The 14,610-nt window shown below is 37.8% G+C and overlaps 2 protein-coding genes across 2 annotated transcripts; both read right to left on the bottom strand.

Annotated features, from left to right (window-relative positions):
- Positions 1-2,233: 2,233 nt before the first annotated feature.
- LOC133320656 (uncharacterized) lies at positions 2,234-4,348 on the bottom strand. Its single transcript, XM_061529283.1, has one exon. The coding sequence runs from the start codon at positions 4,346-4,348 to the stop codon at positions 2,234-2,236; it is 2,115 nt and encodes a 704-aa protein (XP_061385267.1).
- A 1,511-nt stretch (positions 4,349-5,859) lies between these two features.
- Positions 5,860-6,252, bottom strand: LOC133320655 (uncharacterized protein C05D11.13-like). Its single transcript, XM_061529282.1, has one exon. The coding sequence runs from the start codon at positions 6,250-6,252 to the stop codon at positions 5,860-5,862; it is 393 nt and encodes a 130-aa protein (XP_061385266.1).
- Between the last annotated feature and the right edge of the window lie 8,358 nt (positions 6,253-14,610).

The raw sequence follows: 14,610 nt of genomic DNA, 5'->3' as shown, positions 1-14,610 counted from the left end.
TAATTAAACCAGAATACTTAAATTTGATCTTCTAGTATGCAACGCTATCAAGAACGTGACTCCCATACTATGTGATGTATTAATCTGTAGTGAGATCAATATACTTTTTTTTAATTTTACATAAAAATCTCGTATCAAATCGTAGCACAGTACTCTGGAGCGTTATGAATACCTGGTACATTATATTATGAAATAAACCTGACTTGAACTATGTTTTGTTTTGTTTTAAAAAGAACGAGAAAATTAATCCAAAACAATAATGATTAATTTAATGTATAAGAGGCAGAAAAACAGAATTAAAAAAATGTATTTTATTGTTATTCTAAATAAAGAAATCAGAAAAATAATAATAATTTATTTATTAATTAATGTTCATCAAAGCGATAGATTTTTTCGGTTAGTTTCAGGCGAATCAGCAAAAAGGAGTTATTCCCAAATCTAGTAGTTAAGAAAGTGGAGACTCGAAATAGACTTCACAAACTAAAGGCATTTGTCTAAAAATAATATCGTTATTTCCCAGCTTTGCAAGTTAAAAAGATTTTTTTTTATTTCTCGTAGCTCCAACGCTACTCATATCACCTTACCAGGAGAACATAGATCTTTGCGGGTGATTTTACACTATAGATTGAAAAAAAAACCGATATGGGACAGATGAGTTTTATTAAATTTATATCTTTTTTTTTTTTGGGGTCGGGTTGGAAAATATTAAGTGATGAAATACATGTGTATTTCATCACTTTATTACATGATTGTAGATTAGGGTAGGTTAATTCGACGATCCCCGGGGGCTGTCAACTTGTGGTGGTGGGGGGCTTGAGTGCTCCAGTGATCCCCAGGGCTTTACCGGCAGGTATGTACTACCATACCGGACGGGTCTGGGGTGAGGGGTCAGACTAAGAGCGACACAAGCGGTGTCTAAATACATAGTTTCACTGTTATATTTCTAAAAATGACAATTTCCATACGAACATTCATCACCTGTTTTACCCCAATTTTCGCAATAAAAAGTAGCCTATGTTCTTTCATTCCTAATAAAGTGTCTAAATACAAAGTTTCACTGTTATATCTTCAAAAATGACGATTTTCCATACGAACAGTCATCCCCTCTTTTTACCCATTCCCCCATTTTTTGCCATAAATACCAAATTTCATCAAAATCGGTTCACTGGTTTAGGCGTGAAAGCGTAACAGACACACAGACAGAGTTACTATCGCATTTATAATATAATAATAATAATAATAATAATAATAACAGCAATAATAATAATGATAAAATATTAGTATATAGTAAAATAGTATATAGTATAATAGTATATAGTATATAGTATGGATTTAATTTTTTGTTTTTTTATTTTGTTTTTAATTATTTAATTTTTTATTTTTTATTTTTTAATCATACATGAAGTATGAAATTTAATGAGTAAATAAGAGATGGTTTTTTATTTCTGCCTTTACTTTATAAAACTACCTGTCTATCTTTACTTTTATTTACTTTTTACTGGATAATGCACGTTCCTTTAAAAAATAAGTTTAAATTTAAAAACAAATTGTGAACCGTAGTTTCAAGTCACGTTTATTGCGTACTAGCTTTTGCCCGCGACTTCGTTCGCGTGGACTTCAGGTTCGTCCCGTCTAGTCTAGTAATAAGTAAGAAATACGGTAACTAAGCACTGCAGAGCCCTAATCATAGGCCTATAGGTAGCTACTGCAGTATGCTCCTATAAACTACATTTAACGATCTTTTTCCTTCAGCATAAACATGCAGATTCTTCGCTTTGGAAACACGTGAGCAAGCCACATAGAGCTGACCGTGAGAAAAACATGGCGTGCCCAAATGTAGGCCTGCTACCTTCAAGGTTTGACCCTGCGATTTGTTGATCGTCATTGAAAATGCGACTTTTAATGGGAACTGCAGGCGTTTAAAATTGAATGGCAAGTTGTTGGGTATGATTGGGATGCGCGGTATAAGAACATTGTCTCCCTTGGCTTCTCCAGTTAAAATTGTAGCCTTCACTATATGCCTTCCTAATTCGGTAACTCGCAACCGAGTACCGTTGCATAATCTTGGCGCATCCAGGTTACGCATTAACAAAACGGGTACACCTACCTTTAATTCCAACTTGTGTGATGGCACCCCGGACAACTCTAAAGAGTTAGGAACTCTACGGGATAACTTGTAGTGTCATCGGATGACATAACTGTGTCAATGGAATTATACACTGATGTTTCGCTGTTATTTCGGCCAAGATGTTTTATTTATTTTCGCAACAATCTGATTTTTTGGTGCCAATATGGTTCTTTCACACAACCAATTTTCGTCAAGAATATTTTGTTGCAGATTCGGAAAAACTTGTTCAATAAGTTCGTTTTCTGTCTCCACAGCATGACAAAATTGCTGTGTGAAAAGAACCATACCTACTTGGTCGGTGTTTAGGTGGCCTTCACCAATTTCTAGCAGTTTTTGAGCATATGCTCCTGATTCGACATCGCTGAATAACTGGACTCGCATGTTAGTGGTAAGATAAAGCTTTTCAACTTTAGACCACAGATATGAGGCTTTTAGACATGCGTTAATTTCATCTGCTGCAGTGCCTCTCTCGATAATAGGTAAAGTCTGTCTAAAATCCCCTGCCAATAACACTACCACACCACCCATCAACTTTCGATTGCTGTGAATATCTTGTAGACAGCGATCAAGCGCCTCAATGGCGCGTTTGTGTGACATAGTGCACTCGTCCCACACGATCAGCATACATTGTTGCAAGAGGGCGCCACGGGCACTGCTCTTACTGATGTTGCACGTTGGGGTTTCTTCGCTCGCCAGATTAAGAGGTAATTTAAAAACCGAATGTGCCGTTCGTCCACCGCTCAGCAATGTTGCAGCGATCCCAGAGGAAGCCACCGCTAATGCAACTTTACGGTCCTTACGAATTTTTGCTAGAAGCAAATTAAGCAAAAATGTTTTACCTGTACCGCCCGGGGCGTCAAGAAAGAAAAGGCCGCCTTTGTCAAGCTCAACTCGTTGTAATATTTTGTTATAAATGTTTTTTTGTTCGGGTAGCAGGCGTGGTTCAGTTTCGCTGACCTGAGCGTCTAATAAAGCAATATCGTAGCTTAGCTCTTTGATCAAATCGGTCGACAACTCTCCTCGACGCTCTGGTGTAGGCATACCGAAGTCAGACAATTTCTTACCGGAAATCGTTATTATTTTGTCCTCTATATGTCTCAGTGCTTCATTGAAACATAGATCATTGTTGACTTGATCCATCCTTTCAAATCTTTGCAAGATATCCTCCGATAATGCAGATTTATACTTATCCCATAGTTGAAGAGGATTGGATAAACCGCAAGTGCATATCAATATTGCAAATAGTTCTCTTATTTGCGAAGGAGAGCGACACAGCACTGCCTCTTCCATTGTGGCATCCCAGTGGTTGTCATCTTCCAACAACCCCAACTTCTCACACGCTTGTCGAAAAGTTTGAAGTTCTTGGCCGTCAACTGTTTTAAGATCCAAAAAGCTAGTGGGGCCCTGTACTACATTCAGCAGCATTCGCAAACAGTAACATTCGAAGTTACTAACATGCACTGTGTAAATGCGCCCAAGAGCATCTCCTGCCTTCACACCTGGCCAGCCGTCGACAGGTGTGCCTTGTAAACGACGTTTCCATTCTTTCGACGACACGTTCCATGTATAGTAGCGGGGTACGTCAACATAAAGTAATGTTTTTGCAAATGCGTCATTTTGGCAAAGCAGGAAAAATGCAGTTAGTGTCGTCTTAGGTGGTGCGGCCATTCTCTCTCTAAAATTGTTTTCAGTGAAGTAAATCCGCTGACCATTAGGCAGATGAACCGCAAGGTGAGTGACTGTTGGGTGTCTTTCATGCAGAGGCAGACCCAAGATCCGCCACGCTGCTTCGTTACTACTAACATATCTACCGGCTCGATACGTTTGCACCTCATCTCTCGGGTCAATATTAACATTCCCTTGCTGTCGAATGTTAAAAATAGCCTGGTCGCTGCCTTTGTTTATATATTTACAAATATATTTTATCGCCTGTACCGTATTGCAGAACTCTACATTTATGTGACAGTTATAAATTTTAGACAGAAGAGGAGAATATGGGACAATCCAGCTATTGTCAACCAATACTTCCTGTGTTCCACCTCGGGTTTTTAGAGTTATCGTACGGCCGCCATCTCCTGGTGTTCTACGCCTGTACAAAGGATAGCCTTTGTCGTTAGTTTGAGTATCTTTCAAAAGCGCCCTTGGATACTTTTTGGTGCATTTTCCTTCTTTCATGCATGGTGATGACGGATTTAGTGCACCACAGGGACCGTGAATCATATTTTGGTTACAGTATCGTAGAGTTTTCGATCACTTTCTGGATTTGGTATCTCCGCACTTATGACTTCATCAATTTGGTTGGGGCGTAATTTTTCCGTCAACCACAGCAGTAAGTGCACGTGAGGCAGACCTCTTTTTTGCCACTCGATCGAGTACATGAAACACTTCATATCTCCAAATATTTTACCTTTTGTAAGTAGAGCAACCAATTTTTGTACTTTTATTTTAAATAACCTGGCTGTTAAGTCATGTCTGTCTGTCGCATTTTGACCTGGAATGAGCTCTTTAGTAATTTCTGGCCAAGCGGGATTACATGTCATTGTAATAAACAGATCAGGCCTCCCGTAGTTACGCACGTATGTGAACGCATCCTGCGTGTACTCATGAAGATATCTCGGGCTATTTACAAATGACGATGGGAGTATTACCAATTGACCCAAATTGTTTGGATCTAAATCCGCATCATTCCTGACCGCGTCTTGTAAATGTATATAGTTTTCTGCTCGCAGTTTTGTTTGGTTTAAAGCAATAAACCTTAAGCGCTCACTCTCCACTTTGACATACATGTCCACCAAAAACTGAAGCAAGAGAAGCCTACATCGAAGCAATAAATTAAAATTGTTGCGACGTACCATCATATGATATGCATAAAAGTCTTTGCACGACACTTTTTTGTTCGGTATAGGCTGTTTTGTAACTGGGTTTGTCTGAGGAATATCAAAACTGTACCCCTCTTGTCCTTTCCAAAAAATTATCGGGTACTCGAGAGCATCATAAAATCTATGAGTGTCCGGAACGCTAGTAAGCCGGCCATCGTGCGCCTGAATAACAATGTCCCGAGACGCAGTTTGTTCAGTACTAACTACTACGGCAGCTATTTCGTTTGTGGTCGGGGCATTGAATCGTCTTTCGTGTTCACCACGTGGTACACGATCTGGGTGTATCACGACCTTGTAATTATCGCTAGTCACTCTATCTTTAGCCATTTTAAATTCATGCACTAAAACGTTGTGATCATGTAGAACTTTTTGTATTTTTTGAACTGTGTTTCTTTCCACACCTGGTACGTACTCAGAACGCCTATCAACTTGTGCTTCCTCATCACCCATGAAATAAACTTGCAAAAATTTTGGTTGCGTATTAGCAGCAGGAAGCAAAGAGCCAATTGTGTGGTATATTTGACCTTGGATTGTAAAAGTCGGGCAAAATCCTGGCATCGACACAATGTTATCAGCTCCAAAAGATGTCATATGGAAGCATGTATTGTATTTCTTATGTTTTTAAAAAAACGGCGAGACTCATCTGTTTCATTTGAAAAAAGTTCTTTAAGAGGTTCAACACGCTCGTCTATTGAAGGAAGAACTACTTTTCCTCCCGAACAACACATGCCTGCAGCTTCCTCTTTCCATTTAAGAGCACCGCAAAATCTGCATTCCTTATTCATCGCTTCTATTTTTATAAGCTTGTGGCTTTCGTAATCAAGAGTTTCATCGTACTCAAATGCAGCTTTATCAAATACCCCACGCGTTTCTTGTAAATATTAATCGTCGCTGTTGTGCCCTTTCAGCAACAGCGCATCTGCGAGCTTCAGCAGCTTCAACAGTTTCAGTAGCTCTTTGGGACCCTATGTAAGTCGCTTGCTGAAGACGCCGAGCTTGAGACTGTTCGGGTGTCTCAGAAGCCCGTTGAGATGCCAGATATTCAGCGTTCTGTTGACGTCGAGCTTGAGACTGTTCGGGTGTCTCTGCAGCCCGTTGAGATGCTAGATACTCAGCATGCTGTCGACGTCTATCTTGGGACTGCTCTGGTGTCTCAGCAGCTCTTTGAGCTGCCTCACGCTCTGCTTGTTTAAGCCTTCGCAGTTCGGCTTGTGGAAACGTCTCGTTAAGTCTAGCTACTTTCATAGTTCGAGCTTTATTAGAGCTTTGGGAAAGATTAGACTTACGCTTTCGCGGCATAATTCTTAAGTACGTGTTGTTTCTATACTTCCAAAAAATACAGTACGGTAGTTATTGTTATGATTGTACTTTAATGCAATCCTTGCCTATTTAATTAACCTATCTATATAGTAATTCAATTATCAATGAAGTAATTCGTTATAATTAACCTATTTATATAATTTGTTATAATTAACTGTAAGTAACCTATCTATATAGTAATTGAATTATCAATGAAGTAATGAGATCTAAGATTTTCGCGAGTATTCATTTAAATGAAACTAGTATTGTTCGGATTTACTACGCGGATTTTATTATTTAAAAAACTACATAATCCCGACGTTTCGGTTACTTTGCAGCAACCGTGATCACGGGCAGACGAGGTGTGAATGTCTGTCAGTTGGTCCTTGTTATTTATCACCTACCGCCATCGATTTCTTAATTTTCTGGCGTACCGCTCTGGATGCCGGCAGAATGCGCTCACGGTGTCTTGAGGTCCTGCGGTGTGGTTTCGGACATGGGATTTTATATTTTTAAGAACGGGGTCCCAGGTGTTTGATAGATTCCAGCCATCTTCTCTATTGAAATTGGGATGTTTTTTAATTTCAATAGCCTCGCGAATTAATCTCGGTATATACTTGTCTTCCCGAGCGAGGATTTGAGGTTTATCAAAACGAATGTAGTGGCCTGGTTTGTCCATTGTGTGTTCACACACTGCTGACTTCGACGCGCGCCTGTTTTTGATGTCTGAGATGTGTTCCTTAACCCTTGTACCGATGCTCCTCTTCGTCTGTCCAATGTATGACAAGCCACAGTCACAGTCGAGTTTGTATACACCCGCTTGTTGTAAAGGAATGTTACTCTTGATTAGTCTCAAGAATTGGCTCACTTTCTTATGTGGTTTGTAAATAGTTTAATGGAAACCTTCTTCAAGATGTTGCCTATTCTGTCAGTAACTCCCTTCACATATGGTAGTATCGCAGGTTGTCGTTCAACTGTGGGTGGCTTCAGGTGGTTCTTGCGATGCTGGCGAGGCACGGGCAGGTTGTTGATGGTGAGAGCATGTTTTACATGCTGCAGCTCGGCCTCTAGGTGGTCAGCATCACAAAGGTGTGGGCTCTCTGTAACAAAGATTTGCCAACGGTAGCTAACTGTATAGGGTGGTGGTGCGAGTTACCGTTGAGGTACCTGTCCGTGTGTGTGGGTTTCCTATAAACAGTATGTCCCAAAGTATTGTCAGGATTCCTAACGACAAGTATATCAAGGAAAGCTAAAGAATTATTTGCCTCCAATTCTATAGTAAACTGAATCTTACTATTGATAGAATTAAGATGGTTCAGAAAAGCAGATGTTTTATTTTTATTTAATATTGTGAAGGTGTCATCTACATACCGTTTATATATTAAAGGTCTTATAGGAGGAGAGCAAAGGGCTCGCACCTCGAAGTCTTCCATGAATATGTCAGCGACAACGGGGGAAACCGGCGAACCCATTGCAACTCCATCTACTTGTATGTAGAATTCATCCTTCCACATGAGGTAGCCAGATGTTAGGCAATGCTTTAATAGTTCTGCATATTCTATAGGCATATTGTTATCCTTTAGCTTACCTCTTACAATCTCAATGCAGTCAAGAACAGGTATACTAGTGAATAATGACTGTACATCGAAACTGACCATACTGTCATTGTCGCTTAATTTTAGGTGTTTTAAATCTTTGACAAATTGGTAGGAATCCTTAACAAATGACTTTGTGTGGCCCCGGAGTGGTGATAATATCTTTGAAAGAAATTTAGCCAGTTTATAAGTTGGTGAGTCAATCTGGCTTACTATGGGCGTAATGGAACATCTTGTTTATGGATTTTAGGTAACCCATACAATTTTGGAGGTTTTGCACACGATGGTACGAGTGATTTGATATCAAGATTAAGTTTTGAACTGTATTTATTTATTAAAAATTTGTTTCTGTTAAAACTTTAGTTGTCGGGTCTTTGTTAACTTTTTTATAAATAGAATTATCTGAAAGTATTTCGATTATTTTATTATCATAATCACTCGTATCCATTATTACGGTCGCGTTCCCTTTATCTGCACGGAGGACAGTCAGGTCTTCATTGTTGCGAAGTTGTTTGAGTGCAACCGATTCTTGACGCGAGATATTTTGTCGAGGCAATTTGCTCCGGCGCAGAACATACGAAACATCCTGCCGGATTGCTTCAGACTCTTCTCTCGTGACATGATTTTTATGAAGACATTCCTCAACGTTACAGATAATGTCTTCGAACGGTAATTTTGATGGCACTGGTGCAAAATTCAATCCTTTTTTAAGGATCTCAACGGTTTCTTTATCTAAAGTTTGTTTTGACAGATTGACAACAGTTACCGATGTTTGTGTTGCCCGACTTAAATTAATATTATAATTATTGCCATTACTATTACAACTTTTAATTTTTTCCGTTAATTTTTTAAATTTATTAATTTTATTATTTTTCGATTGATTGTACGTGAATTGTTCACGTTTATTAATAATATCAAAACATTTTTGCCAATCTGTCTTTGACAAACATTTTTCGATTTCGTAACTCAGAACATCAATTTCAAAATCTAACTGCCGTGCATCCGACCGATGTTGTCTAATAAGATGACAAAGTAACCGTTTACTTGCCTGATGGAGTATCCTGCCGCTATGTTTGATGTCTTTTTTTGGTGATATTTTGACACATGTTGGTATGATGTCGTTATCCCGGCATCTCTTGAGGAAATTCAAGGATGGTAATAGTTTGGCTTTCTTCGTCTTGAGGTACTCCAACCGGCGTATTCTATTTGCGATATCCAGTCCGTACTGGTTCACATAATGAGATCTAAGATTTTCTAGTATTCATTTAAATGAAACTAGTATTGTTCGGATTTACTACGCGGATTTTATTATTTAAAAAACTACATAATCCCGACGTTTCGGTTACTTTGCAGCAACCGTGATCACGGGCAGACGAGGTGTGAATGTCTGTCAGTTGGTCCTTGTTATTTATCACCTACCGCCATCGATTTCTTAATTTTCTGGCGTACCGCTCTGGATGCCGGCAGAATGCGCTCACGGTGTCTTGAGGTCCTGCGGTGTGGTTTCGGACATGGGATTTTATATTTTTAAGAACGGGGTCCCAGGTGTTTGATAGATTCCAGCCATCTTCTCTATTGAAATTGGGATGTTTTTTAATTTCAATAGCCTCGCGAATTAATCTCGGTATATACTTGTCTTCCCGAGCGAGGATTTGAGGTTTATCAAAACGAATGTAGTGGCCTGGTTTGTCCATTGTGTGTTCACACACTGCTGACTTCGACGCGACTTCGTTTTAACAGAAACAAAATTTTTAATAAATAAATACAGTTCAAAACTTAATCTTGATATCAAATCACTCGTACCATCGTGTGCAAAACCTCCAAAATTGTATGGGTTACCTAAAATCCATAAACAAGATGTTCCATTACGCCCAATAGTAAGCCAGATTGACTCACCAACTTATAAACTGGCTAAATTTCTTTCAAAGATATTATCACCACTCCGGGGCCACACAAAGTCATTTGTTAAGGATTCCTACCAATTTGTCAAAGATTTAAAACACCTAAAATTAAGCGACAATGACAGTATGGTCAGTTTCGATGTACAGTCATTATTCACTAGTATACCTGTTCTTGACTGCATTGAGATTGTAAGAGGTAAGCTAAAGGATAACAATATGCCTATAGAATATGCAGAACTATTAAAGCATTGCCTAACATCTGGCTACCTCATGTGGAAGGATGAATTCTACATACAAGTAGATGGAGTTGCAATGGGTTCGCCGGTTTCCCCCGTTGTCGCTGACATATTCATGGAAGACTTCGAGGTGCGAGCCCTTTGCTCTCCTCCTATAAGACCTTTAATATATAAACGGTATGTAGATGACACCTTCACAATATTAAATAAAAATAAAACATCTGCTTTTCTGAACCATCTTAATTCTATCAATAGTAAGATTCAGTTTACTATAGAATTGGAGGCAAATAATTCTTTAGCTTTCCTTGATATACTTGTCGTTAGGAATCCTGACAATACTTTGGGACATACTGTTTATAGGAAACCCACACACACGGACAGGTACCTCAACGGTAACTCGCACCACCACCCTATACAGTTAGCTACCGTTGGCAAATCTTTGTTACAGAGAGCCCAACACCTTTGTGATGCTGACCACCTAGAGGCCGAGCTGCAGCATGTAAAACATGCTCTCACCATCAACAACCTGCCCGTGCCTCGCCAGCATCGCAAGAACCACCTGAAGCCACCCACAGTTGAACGACAACCTGCGATACTACCATATGTGAAGGGAGTTACTGACAGAATAGGCAACATCTTGAAGAAGGTTTCCATTAAAACTATTTACAAACCACATAAGAAAGTGAGCCAATTCTTGAGACTAATCAAGAGTAACATTCCTTTACAACAAGCGGGTGTATACAAACTCGACTGTGACTGTGGCTTGTCATACATTGGACAGACGAAGAGGAGCATCGGTACAAGGGTTAAGGAACACATCTCAGACATCAAAAACAGGCGCGCGTCGAAGTCAGCAGTGTGTGAACACACAATGGACAAACCAGGCCACTACATTCGTTTTGATAAACCTCAAATCCTCGCTCGGGAAGACAAGTATATACCGAGATTAATTCGCGAGGCTATTGAAATTAAAAAACATCCCAATTTCAATAGAGAAGATGGCTGGAATCTATCAAACACCTGGGACCCCGTTCTTAAAAATATAAAATCCCATGTCCGAAACCACACCGCAGGACCTCAAGACACCGTGAGCGCATTCTGCCGGCATCCAGAGCGGTACGCCAGAAAATTAAGAAATCGATGGCGGTAGGTGATAAATAACAAGGACCAACTGACAGACATTCACACCTCGTCTGCCCGTGATCACGGTTGCTGCAAAGTAACCGAAACGTCGGGATTATGTAGTTTTTTAAATAATAAAATCCGCGTAGTAAATCCGAACAATACTAGTTTCATTTAAATATCAATGAAGTAATTCGTTATATAATTAACCTATTTATATAATTTGTTATAATTAACTGTAAGTAACCTATCTATATAGTAATTGAATTATCAATGAAGTAATTCGTTATATAATTAACCTATTTATATAATTTGTTATAATTAACTGTAAGTAACCTATCTATATAGTAATTGAATTATCAATGAAGTAATTCGTTATATAATTAACCTATTTATATAATTTGTTATAATTAACTGTAAGTAACCTATCTATATAGTAATTGAATCATCAATGAAGTAATTCGTAAAAATGAAGTATCTTTTTGTACGTGTAACTCCTAACCAAAAAGAAACCTGGCAATAACTAACCTTAGGCCTATATTACTTAAAGTAGGCGACCATACGTTTTTATCAAATCGCTAGTGCCTTGAAAATTAGCAAAACGGACACAACCGTCAACGACGTCTGCCCTCACGCGTCTGCCCGCGTTCGGGTCGCGCACTCAGCGATGAGCCACTTCTTCCCCACCGCACCTACCCCGCTCCCCCCACGCCCCGTTCGCCTGGCGCCGCTGCCGGTATTTATCACCGAAACGGTATTTATCGCCGAAATTGCTATGACTCTGCATTTTAAATCTGTGATATCTTCGAAAATATTTATTTAATTTACATGCTGTAAAAAGCCATATTGATCTTTATTAAATGCACAATGTATTTAAGATACTTAATTGGATAAGGATTAATACTGTATTGCTTAAAATCGCTTCGTAAATAAGCCATTATTTCTCGTACAAAGTAAAGGATAAAAAATGGTTATTGTGGGTTATTCCTAAGAGATAAACATATACCATACATAGACCTTTTTAAATTGTACAATACTGTAGTAAATTGTTTTGATCTATCTTGTAGGATTCAGTCAGCGTTTGCAATGTAAGCGCAAAAAATGTGTTTTTTTTTACGACCTCACATTAAAAACCTCAAAAATTGTAGCCTATGTGTTATTCTGATGTATAAGCTATATTGTGGTAAAGTTTCATTCAAATCCATTCAGTAGTTTTTACGTGAAAGAGTAACAAACATCCATACATCCATACTTACAAACTTTCGCCTTTATAATAGTAGTAGGATTATGAAGTACCAGGTGTTCATAAAGCTACAGAATACTATTACACAATTTGCTACGGGGATGCTACGAAAACCCAGAGAATTGGTTCTACGATAAACATACAAATATGCATTTCAAAGGGTTAATAGTGCAGACGTTGTGACAAACATGCATGCACGAACTAAGGCGAAACTATATTTTAGTGTCGGCTATCATGAAGAAAGGAATTCCCGTTTTCAAAATTAAATCAAACTAAGATATCTAAAATCAGAGAGCATAAAGGGCAATTGTATCAGGCTTACTGAAAACTAATGTAAAAAACAATTTTTTTTCTTCTGAGATTTTCTTAGACATACATTTTGTAACAATATATTTTGTCAATCTTAAAAGTCTGCCTTACATACATATCTTGAAAACTAAGAGCAGTGGGTAGTCGTATCAGTATTGTATACAAATCAGAATACTTAAGTCTGTTCTCCTAGTATGCAACGTTATCAAAAACGTGAGTCCCATATTATGTATTTATACGTAACTGTAGTCAGGTCAATAAAGTTTACTTTTCACAGCAATCATGAAACATATTGTACAACTCCTTCAGACTTATGAAGTCCTGGTTCCCGCACTATGAAACAAACGTGACCAATTTTCGAAGTTCTGGTGATTCCTTTGTAGCAAGCAACCATGATCAATTGACAGACGAGATGAAAATGAAATCATATACATATTTTCTAATCAGAAAATACATACGAGTATATGTCGAAGTACGGTCCAGGCCGTGGTTTTTAAAAAGAGTGACGCCAGCATAACTGACGTCATCAATGACTTTAGTCTTAATTGTAGACCAACATTGTTGTGACTACACTTACACAGGTGGCTACGCAGGTGGCTATGCGGCTAACACCTGATTATTTCAACTACCGACAATTATTAGTTTTTTGAATAATAAGAACTACGCCGTTATATATGTTTTTTTTTCAGTAAATTTAGTCAAAATTGATTAAGTGTATATTTCGAAGTAGAGAGACGAAAGTGGCTGTACGAACTTAGTGCCTTATTATTTATAGAAAAAGAAATGCCCGCTTCGAAAGTAAATTTTTTTTACTGGTCTCGTACCGCAACTCATACTATCGTACCAGGGAAACATAAATCTATGAAGGTGATGTTTCACTATGAATTGAGAGTGAAATTTGTGCTATATGAACATATTGGGACGGACGTGTGTTTTAAATATTTCATATCAATATATATTGATATTTATTTGTTTGTGTGTGTTCGTGTGTCATGGCCTAATTTACATTAATAAGAGCTTATTTATTTATTATTTTTTTCCCGTTATTCTTATGAATATAATTTTGTTCTTGTGATATATAAGTTTCTTTTGCGTGTTTCTGAAATCTTGCATTATGGAAGTGAATTTTGCTTTCATAAAATAATTTGCATTTCAGTTCAGTATTGCATACAAAACATGATTCCTGAATTAATGTTCATCTGTAATACAAGGTTATAAGGTCAGGGTATATAAAACTATCAAGGTGACCTTTCTCCGCTTTAATCTCATGCTTATGTTTGCCCGTTGTTTAATTTTTTTGGGTAATTTTAAGTGTTGCATTGCATTGCATTGCAAAGATTTCAAGTTTTGTAGAAAAAAAGGATAAGAGATCATAAATTATTAAAATTAATTTAGAGTCATCTCAGAGTCTCAGAATTCCAAAGCACCGAGAGAATTTTTTCAGCTTTGTCTAAAAAAGCCTGATTATAAATATAAATTATAAATACGTACACATTTACATACATACATATATACTTATATATTAATATTATACATAATATCTCTACAAAATATTTGAAGCGTAGTAGTACTCTTTTCCTTTAGTGACTTTACTAGTGCCCTTATTACTAAAATAAACGTGAGTACCTAATAATACCTTGCATTCACATTCATAGACGATTCACGACGAGCAATTTTTTTATATTCTCAAGGTATTTTTTTTTTTATTTTGTAAACCTTGATCAGAAAGGAATTTTATACAAAAATAACCAATCGGACCATACTTTCTACAAAAAGAATTAATCCAGAAAAATTTCAATGTAATTTTCAAACTGTCTGTTTAATGCAGAGATGATTCTCAATAAAAATAATTAATCAATCTAGAAAAGAAAAGTCGATGGATCTCCTTCACAAAGCTG

This window comes from Danaus plexippus, unplaced genomic scaffold (assembly GCF_018135715.1).
Source record: "Danaus plexippus unplaced genomic scaffold, MEX_DaPlex mxdp_43, whole genome shotgun sequence".
Taxonomy (NCBI): Eukaryota; Metazoa; Arthropoda; class Insecta; order Lepidoptera; family Nymphalidae; genus Danaus; species Danaus plexippus.
The sequence above is the reverse complement of the archived record's forward strand: the minus strand, read 5'-3'. Positions and strand labels throughout refer to the sequence as shown.

Coding starts and splice junctions, on each gene's coding strand:
- LOC133320656 (XM_061529283.1), bottom strand. CDS start 4,348: ATGATTCACGGTCCCTGTGGTGCACTAAATCCGTCATCACCATGCATG.
- LOC133320655 (XM_061529282.1), bottom strand. CDS start 6,252: ATGAAAGTAGCTAGACTTAACGAGACGTTTCCACAAGCCGAACTGCGA.